Source organism: Taudactylus pleione, unplaced genomic scaffold, assembly GCF_031769625.1.
Source record: "Taudactylus pleione unplaced genomic scaffold, aTauple2 ptg000070l, whole genome shotgun sequence".
Classification (NCBI taxonomy): Eukaryota; Metazoa; Chordata; class Amphibia; order Anura; family Myobatrachidae; genus Taudactylus; species Taudactylus pleione.
The window spans coordinates 8,380,352-8,390,831 of NW_028284472.1; the positions used below are offsets into that span (position 1 = coordinate 8,380,352).

The 10,480-nt window shown below is 42.1% G+C and overlaps 1 protein-coding gene across 4 annotated transcripts in view; it reads left to right on the forward strand.

Moving 5' to 3' along the window:
- Nucleotides 1–10,015, forward strand: part of LOC148533739 (cytochrome P450 2K1-like) — a 103,322-nt gene extending 93,307 nt beyond the window's left edge. For all 4 annotated transcript variants that reach the window (XM_088467326.1, XM_088467328.1, XM_088467329.1 and 1 more), the window contains one exon: nt 9,834–10,015. In XM_088467326.1, coding sequence (XP_088323452.1) covers nt 9,834–10,015 — 182 coding nt within the window. The remainder of the gene's footprint in view (nt 1–9,833) is intronic.
- Nucleotides 10,016–10,480: the final 465 nt, after the last annotated feature.

Consider the following 10,480-nt stretch of genomic DNA (forward strand, 5'->3'; position numbering starts at 1 on the left):
CTGGGGGAAAGTAAGAACTTTTATTGTGTAGAATGCTATTAGTGGATGTTTTTTTGTGGAATAAATCCGATGATATTTGTCCATCCTGTTCAATAGTGATCGAGATATCCAAAAAGTTTCTTTGCTCACCTCATAAGTTAGTTTCAAGTTCAGGTTAATTGTATATAACTTCATCAGAAATTCTTCAAATTGTTTCACTTCTCCCTCCCAGATTATCAAAAGATCATCAATATAGCTGAGCCACAAAATTATATGTTTGGTGTAACTGTCATTTTCCTCATTAAATATGTACTCCCTCTCCCACCACCCCAGGTAGAGGTTTGCGTATGTGTGGGCACAAGTGGTCCTCATCACAGTACCTCTTACCTGGAGGTAGCAGTTGTTGTTACATACAAAATAGTTCTTGGTGAGTACGAAATGAAGTAATGAGACAAGGAAGTTGTTAAAACCGTATTTAGATCCATGCACTGCCTAGATCCCATAATCGTGGCTGATACTAGTGTAGAAACTCTCCATGTCACAAGTTATCAGCCACATATCATCATTAAGGATAACGTTTTGGATTTTATTCAATACATCATATGTATCTCGAGTAAAGGATGGTAAACCCAAAACATAATCCCTTAAATGGGAATCCAAAAATTTGCTGGCGTTCTCAAAAAGGCTACCCATCCCAGAAACAATCGGTCTCCCGGGTGGGCTGCTTTCATTTTTGTGGATCTTGGGAAGTAAAAACAGAGTAGGTGTCCTTGGATACACTGTCTTCAAAAATTTATAATCCTTTTTAGTAGTGATGAGCGGTTCGGATTCTGAGGAATCCGAACCGCTCCGAACAGGTGGAATCCGAGTCCACCCGAACGCAAGTTCGGGTGTTCCCGCCTGACTCGGATTTCACCTCGAGGCCGAACGTCACCCGTCCGGCGTCGGATTCTCGCGAGAGCCGGGTGACGTTCGGCCTCTATAAAAAGGCGCAGCGCCCGGCAGTCGGCGCCATTTCGCGTGTGACACCGCGTAGTTAGGTTGTTAGGTAGTGCGCTGTCTGTGCTAGTGTTAGATAGATTAGAGTAGGCAGTGTTCTTGCCGCTGTGACTTTACTGGGCATAAGCCCTTTGTGTGTGCTCCGTGACTGGGCATAATAAGCCCACTGTGTGTATGTGTAGTGTACTGACTGTATTATACAAGCTCCGTGACAACTGACAGGGCATAGCCCACTGAGTGTATTATTATTATACAAGCTCCGTGACTGGGCTTAGCCCACTGAGTGTATACAAGCTCCTTGACAGGGCATAGCCCACTGAGTGTATTATACAAGCTCCGTGACAGGGCATAAGCCCACTGAGTATTATACAAGCTCCGTGACAGGGCATAGCCCACTGTGTCTATTATACAAGCTCCGTGACAGGGCATAGCCCACTGAGTGTATTATACAAGCTCCGTGACAGGGCATAAGCCCACTGTGTCTATTATACAAGCTCTGTGACAGGGCATAAGCCCACTGAGTATTATACAAGCTCCGTGACAGGGCATAAGCCCACTGTGTCTATTATACAAGCTCCTTGACAGGGCATAGCCCACTGAGTGTATACAAGCTACGTGACAGGGCATAAGCCCACTGTGTCTATTATACAAGCTCCGTGACAGGGCATAGCCCACTGAGTGTATTATACAAGCTCCGTGACAGGGCATAAGCCCACTGAGTATTTTACAAGCTCCGTGACAGGGCATAGCCCACTGTGTCTATTATACAAGCTCCGTGACAGGGCATAGCCCACTGAGTTTATTATACAAGCTCTGTGACAGGGCATAAGCCCACTGTGTCTATTATACAAGCTCCGTGACAGGGCATAAGCCCACTGTGTCTATTGTACAAGCTCTGTGACAGGGCATAAGCCCACTGAGTATTATACAAGCTCCGTGACAGGGCATAAGCCCACTGTGTCTATTATACAAGCTCTGTGACAGGGCACAAGCCCACTGAGTATTATACAAGCTCCGTGACAGGGCATAGCCCACTGTGTCTATTATACAAGCTCCGTGACAGGACATAGCCCACTGTGTCTATTATACAAGCTCCATGACAGGGCATAAGCCCACTGAGTATTATACAAGCTCCGTGACAGGGCATAAGCCCACTGTGTCTATTAATCAAGCTCCGTGACAGGGCATAAGCCCACTGTGTCTATTATACAAGCTCCATGACAGGGCATAAGCCCACTGAGTATTATACAAGCTCCGTGACAGGGCATAGCCCACTGTGTCTATTATACAAGCTCCGTGACAGGGCATAGCCCACTGAGTGTATACAAGCTCCGTGACAGGGCATAAGCCCACTGTGTCTATTATACAAGCTCCGTGACAGGGCATAGCCCACTGTGTCTATTATACAAGCTCCGTGACAGGGCATAAGCCCACTGAGTATTATACAAGCTCCGTGACAGGGCATAGCCCACTGTGTCTATTATACAAGCTCCATGACAGGGCATAGCCCACTGTGTCTATTATACAAGCTCCGTGACAGGGCATAGCCCACTGAGTGTATTATACAAGCTCCGTGACAGGGCATAGCTCACTGAGTGTATACAAGCTCCGTGACAGGGCATAAGCCCACTGTGTCTATTATACAAGCTCCGTGACAGGGCATAAGCCCACTGAGTCTATTATACAAGCTCCTTGACAGGGCATAGCCCACTGTGTCTATTATACAAGCTCCATGACAGGGCATAGCCCACTGAGTGTATACAAGCTCCGTGACAGGGCATAAGCCCACTGTGTCTATTATACAAGCTCCGTGACAGGGCATAGCCCACTGTGTCTATTATACAAGCTCCGTGACAGGGCATAGCCCACTGTGTCTATTATACAAGCTCCGTGACAGGGCATAGCCCACTGAGTGTATACAAGCTCCATGACAGGGCATAGCCCACTGTGTCTATTATACAAGCTCCGTGACAGGGCAGAAGCCCACTGTATCTATTATACAAGCTACATGAAAGGGCATAGCCAACTTTGTGTATACAAGCTCCGTGACTCCAGTTCATAGTGATAAAGTAATATGGATCACGAGAATGAACTGAGAGGAGAGCAGAAACAACATGTAAATGCTAGCATTGCAGCTGCTGGAAGTCCATCACTTTCATCTAAAGCTGATGCTCAAGGGCATAGAGGCTTTAAAAACTTAGGGAACCTGAAATCAAAAAATTTAGATTTCACAGGGGTAAAGACAAAAAAAAAACCTCTAAAGACTACTACTATTGCAGAGAAACAGAAAATTGGCAACATACCATTCACCACACGTAGCGGCAAGGAAAGACTCAGGCTTTGCCCTTTATTTCTCAGTGGTGGTTCTGCAACTGTCAGTGAGGCATCTTGTGCCTCTCGTGATGATAAAAAACCTTTTCAATCAGACTATAGAAGTGTGAAAAAATTTAAAACCAATAAGGCAGTAGAACAAACTGTGTTTTTTGAAACACAAATGTCAGAAATCCCTGAGGAGAGTCTAAGTGGGTCCTCGAGTGGCATTTCTATGTGTAAGCCTGACCTTTCAGAGAAGCCGCCCTCCACAGTTTCTTTTCCATCTGTAGTTGTGGGGATGAGCAGTATTGCCGAGGACAGAGAAATTGAGGATGCCACCGTGGAATTGCAAGAGGATGAGAGGAATATATGTGCAGCTGACGCTGGCACTAATGAGGATGTTGAGGATGAGGATATTATTTGTATAAGTCAGGTACCAGTGAAAGCAGCTCTTGGCCAAGATAAGAAGGCCATTGCCATGCCTGGGCATAGAACCAACAAATCCACATCTTTTGTGTGGAATTACTTTTACCCAAACCCTGACAACGTTTGTCAAGCCATTTGTAGCCTCTGTGAGACCACAGTTAGTAGAGGTAGGGGCGTTAAGCATCTAGGAACCTCTACGCTATTACGTCATCTGCAGCGAGCTCATGACAGGTGTTTGATAACAGAAACTACTGCAAAAAAAATAACAACAAGCAGTTCAGCATTAGCTAGATGCCGTCTCTCTACTAAATCCCAGCACCTGCAATCTCCGCCGACAACACCTTCCTCCTCAATATCCTCAGGAATGATCAGTGGTAGTACAACATCCAATTTGTTAGTGCTAAGTCACGGTGACTCCTCCAATTTCCAGGACACCTCAGAAGAAACTGAATCTTTGAGCGCTAGGCCTGCTGCTGCTGCTGCTGGTGGATCTTTATCCCAGAAGTGGACCAAGAAGACTACTAGTAGTATACCAAAAAAACAAATGACTGTTAAAGAATCTCTTGCAAGGGGAAGCAAGTATGACAGCTCTCACCCTATTGCACAGCGGATCACTGACGCCATGACAGCTATGCTAATATTAGATCTGCGTCCAATATCCTCAATTAATGCAGTGGGATTTACACAGCTTATTGAGGTCATGTGTCCCCGGTACCAAATTCCATCTCGGTTTCATTTTACCCGAAAAGCCATTCCTCGGCTGTACCAGGACGTTAAACAGAACCTAATTATTGGTCTGCAAAATGCTATTGTACCCACTGTCCACTTAACCACAGATATGTGGACAAGCAGTAGTGGACAAACTAAAGATTACATGACTGTGACGGCCCACTGGGTGGGTGAATCGCCTTCAGCAGCAGCAGTATCTAACAAACAACACCAGCTCATTCAGAGGCAGGCAACTCTGTGCATCACCGGATTCAATAAGAGGCATACCGCTGACAACCTCTTAGAAAAACTAAGAGATGTCATAGAAACATGGCTTACCCCACTTGGACTCTCCTCAGGATTTGTGATTTCTGACAATGCTACAAATATAGTGAAAGCATTACAGCTGGGTGAATTCCAACACATCCCCTGTTTTGCTCACACAATAAACTTAGTGGTGCAGGGTTTTTTAAAACACGACAGGGGCGTGCAGGAGATGCTGTCTGTGGCCCGAAAAATTTCTGGACATTTTCGGCATTCAGCAACAGCATGCAGGAGATTGCAGCACCTGCAAGAGCAGTTTAATTTGCCCTGCCATCAACTGAAGCAAGAAGTGGTAACGAGGTGGAACTCAACCCTGTATATGCTTCAGCGGATGGAGGAGCAGCAAAAAGCCATCCATAGCTATACGACAAGCCATGACATTGGGAGAGGAGGGGGAATGTACCTTACCCCAGCACAGTGGAGAGTACTTTCTGTCTTGTGCAAGGTGCTCAAACCATTTGAAGTTGCCACTTGTGAAGTGAGTGCTGACACTGCTAGCTTGAGTAAGGTGATTCCCCTGATTTCGCTTTTGGAAAAGCAGCTGGAGAAATTGAAGTATGAGATTAAACAAAGTGATTCAGCAAAGTATGCTGGACTGATAGATCAAGTCCTTTATTCGCTTCGCCAGGATCCACGGGTGGCCAAGATCTTGAAATCTGATCATTATATTTTAGCAACCATTCTTGATCCTAGGTTCAAGTCATATGCTGTGTCTTTCTTTACAACTGACCCAGATCTTAAAAGAACCAAAGCGCTCCTGGTGAGCAAGTTGGCAGCTGAAGTGACACATGGCACTATGATGACGTCTCCTTCGGTTTCTCCAGCATCAGCCAGAAAAAAATGCACCTTTTCCAAAAGACCCAGTGGTGATGCAGATAAGTCAAGTCAACATTTTGACATCTGGTCGGGTCTAAAAGATTTGCCCAACACCAGTGACACCTCTACCACAACTCCATCTAATACGATTACCATCCAAAGAATGGTGGAGGATTATTTTCAGGACACCATAGACATAGACATGTCACAGAGTCCCTTCGAATATTGGAAGAAAAAAAAGGCAATTTGGAGACCCTTGTATAAACTGGCTTTGCATTATTTAAGCTGCCCACCCTCCAGTGTGTACTCAGAGAGAGTTTTCAGTACAGCCGGGAACCTTGTGAGCGAATGACGAAGGAGGCTACTTCCACAAAATGTAGAAAAAATGATGTTCATTAAAATGAACTGGAAATTTCATGAGGAAAACCTTTCCCACCCATCACGTCACAGTACAGATACTTCTGTAATGGTGGATTCCAGCGGGGATGAACTGATATTGTGTGAGGAATCGGATGATGTACACACTGATGAGGGTGAGGATGGCAATGATGGTGACATCATGCCACTGTAGACCTGTTGCCTTTAGTAGATTGGAAGATTATTTTGTGGGGGCTCAAACAAACCAAGCACTTCAGCCACAAAGTGGCAGTACCTGTCGCTGAAATGCTTTGTTTGTTAAAGTGTGCATGTCCTTTTTAAGATCCAACATAAAGGGTGGGTGGGAGGGCCCAAGGACAATTGCATCTAGCACTACCTTTCATTTCTGCCACTGCTGTGTGGCATAGTTTCATAGATGTGCTTTAAACTGTGGTGTCTGTGCCACTGCGCCGCTGCTCTGACGCTTGGTCACCAGTCAGCTCACTGCAACCTTTGGCCAATAATGGTGAAAACAATAATTTAAGCTGTGAGGTTGTCTAAATTGACTGTAAATGACTGGAAATTAATGTTATTGAGGTAAATAACACTCTAGGAAGAAAAAAAGCCCAATTTATGTAATTTTAGCTTTTTTTGCCAATTTTGGCAAAAAATCCAAATCCAAATCCAAAGCCAGTCACCACAGTTTGGCAAATCCAAATCCAAAGCCGGACGACGAATTAGAACCAAATCCAAATCCGGCAAAAATGGTCCGGCGCACATCCCTACTTTTTAGTTATGATACCCTCATTCTTGGCTCTTAAGATGATCTTATTATACAATTGCAGGAAATCATTGGTAGGAGTGAAGCATTTATATTGTCGATTCAATTCTTTCACATACTGTTCCCGGGACCAGAGAACCACATTGCCACCTTTATCAGATGGTTTAATTATTGTATCTTCCCATGTTTGCATTTCTCCTAGTGCTCTTCTCTCTTCTCTTTTTAAATTGTAATCATTCTCCATGATCCTTTTATTCTTTTCTACGAGATCTAAATCCTTGCTTACAAGGTAAACAAAAACTTTGACATGTGGACATATTGATGAATCAGGACAAAAGGTGGACTTCTTCCTTAGGGGAATTATTTTGGTTCCAATAGGGTAATCCAGGGTTTGTATCTCAATTTTACCCGAAGATGGTTGTGTCTCTCCCAGTGCTTTTAAGATCGAGATAGCTATTAAATCCTCTTGTGAGAGACCCTTGGGGGATCTCCTCACATCACCCTCTGTTTCTAAAGAATTTTTTTTAAAGGAGTTTCTTGCAATGAGGTTAATGTGTTTCTCACATTCAAATCTATCGAATGACTGCGTGGGTGAGAAAGAGAGCCCTTTACTGAGAACTTCTATTTGTGATGATGTAAGTGTTCTTTCTGTTAGGTTGATGATCCTCAGGGTATCCATCTCATTTACTTCCTGTGTTGTCGGTAATCCCTGGGTTCTTCCCTCCCATCCCTGAAGCCTCGTTTTCCTCTTCTTTCCCCTTCTAATCCTCTTGAAGATTGTCTTATATTGTCCCTGATTTCTCTGGGAGTCACCCCTAAAAATCCCTTTGTTATTTCTGGAGTGGTGTTTGTTCCCATATAATTTAATTATCGGATGAATCTATATCAGAGGTAGTATAATTCAAACGGCCATTTGATGTTCTCTTATTCATATGATTCCACCTATATACTTTATTGGAGGCGAAGTCATTTTTGTCCCTTTGTAACTTTCCCCTCTTTCTGCTAATGACCTCTTTCTCAATCTCTTCAACTTCATGCTTATATTTATCATATGTTTTCTGAAATTTTTCTATACGTTAAAAATTCTTCAACTTATTTCCCAAGGTGGATATCTCCTGCGAGTATTTATTTAACAGATATTCATTGTGTTTAATCAACACAGAGATCAGATTTAATGAACATGTCGTGAGGATCTTTTCCCACTCAATTCTCAGGGTATCAGTGGCTAATTCAAAAGATGGAACACCCTTGGTCTCAGACCTCTGGGTGTGATGTACTGTTTCATATAATTCTCAAATGTAATCTTATTCCAAAATGTTTTGGTCTGTTTAATAAGTAGTTGTTTAAGTTGGAATAGATGATTCATCCAATCTCCCTGAATGGTGTCTAGATTGGTCACCTCATTGTCAAATACAGTATCCATACAGTTCTTAAGTCTCGTTTGTCTATCATTTAATTCCCTACTTAGACTAAAATTCGATACAGTCGCTTCAGAGGTGTTGGGGTTCGACATCTTAGGTGTTTTTTTTTGTACAAATTATATATTGATCCGACTGTGAACTTATCTTAATTGTATTAAATAGCGTAGTTCTTAATAGATCACTACTGTGCTATATTCTGTGCACACTTCTTTGTTTTATCAATTTTCACTGTTCTTTTCTTAATATCTGGTATTAACCTGCAAAATAAAAGTTATGTTTTAATTAATCAGTGCACCACTTATGACATTTCATTTACCTTCCTTTTTCTTTATACATAATATTGATGTCTGTGGTAGCACCCCTCGGTTACACTACTTGATTCTTATGATACAATTATTTCAAGAGCAGCACTTCACAGATGTCAAGCAGCTATTAGGACAAAAGTTCAAGATGAAAGACTTTGGCCCTGCACACTGTATGCTAGGCTGACTATTCAACCAAGATCAAGAGGAAGAATTATATCCGTTGATCAGCAAGCTTACATTGAAAATATACTTACAAAATATGTAATGTCAGATGCTATACAAAAAACTCCTATTGACAAAACAATGAATCTAACTAAGCCATGTCACCAATGAGCGCAAAGTAAGCAGAGAACATGACGAAAATTCTATTGGGCATTTAATGCATGCAATTGTTGGTACTCACCCTGACATCATACATGCAGTAAGCAGAGTAAGCCAGTTTGCTACTAATCCTGGGACACAGAACTGGAAACCAGTCAAACCATTTCTAAGATACCTAAAAGGAACATTATCCTTGAATTTGGAACTTACTAAGTTTGAAATTCTACATTCAAATTGTTCTGTGATGCCGATGAGGGAACAGATGAATATGATTGCCATTCCTATACAGGATATCTATTTCTACTAGCAGGTGTAGCAATATGCTGGTCAAGTAGAAAACATCCAACGGTTGTCCTATATACCACTGAGGCAGAATATATGGCACTAACAGAATCAAGCAAGAAACCTCTACACCTTAAAGAGACTTTATGTGATTTAAGTCTTGTAAGCAAGAATGACATCATTAGCATGGAGTGTGAAAACAGAGGTTCAATTTATCAATCCTACACCACCAAGCACCATGAATGATCCAAGCACATTGAGATCAGACATCACTTTATCAGTGAGCTGGTGGAGAGTGGATCTGTTGTTGTGGTCCATATTGAAGATTCCTGTTGATATGCTGCTGTTAGTCTACTTGAAGATGAATGGACTGGAATAAACTTGAATGTGATGATATGTTATTATTTGTCTAACCCTGAATTTTATTTTCAGGTTCCTGCAAAGACCAAAATTATATGTTTTTGTAACAGGGAGAGAGCATGCAGCAGGGGGAGGTGTTGGTGTATGGGGTGTCTATACTGTGCCAGCCCCTCCATCCTTTTTTTTTCTCTCAATTGTTACGTTTACAATCTACATTATTAATTTTGTCAGGTACAATAAGAGAATGAATATTTTTTTTATTTTTAAATACATTTCAAATATATTCAGGAGGATTCCATTAAATATCTTACTATATCATTACACAAAATGAGAGTTTAGAGATTGCTTACAGATAGTTAATGAATATTAGTTTGGTAATTAAATAAAAAAAATATCTTTTCAAAATGATTTCATGTAACGATTGTCGTTTATTCTGTTTAGGCCGTAGAGTCTGCGTTGGAGAGAATCTCGCAAGGATGGAGCTTTTCATCTTCTTTGCAAGCCTATTACAGAAATTCACATTTTGCTCACCCCCCGGCGTCAGTCATGTGGATCTGACCCCTGGAGTTGGGTTTATAATTGCACCAAAGAAGATTTTGATAAGTGCTGTGCCCCGTTTTTAAAATCTAGACTAAGGGAATGTAAATTTTCAATGATATTATATATACAGTAACAATACAATCACATCACTGATCACTGACACTTTAAATATTCATTATAACATCAATATTTAGAAATAAATTGGCTGCACGTTTCACACACAACAGATGGCCGGGGTCACTGGTGCACCGATCACCGGAGGTAAGCGCAAGCTAAGCGGGGGGTGCGTCGTGGGGTGGTTACGAGGGGGGTGGTTGCGGTAGCCAGCAGCAGTGGATGCGCAGACACATTCTTCCTGTATTTTTTCTGAAAAATTCATGGAAAAGTGTACGGATGGGATTCAAAGGGACAGAACTTTATCACAAGCTCTGTCCCTGCATATGATTTTTGATAAATTCCTGTGATATTTGCTAAATTTGCAATGCAATGCAAATTTAGTCAGAAATATCACACTGTAATCACATTTTAAATGTGAATTGTAATAAATA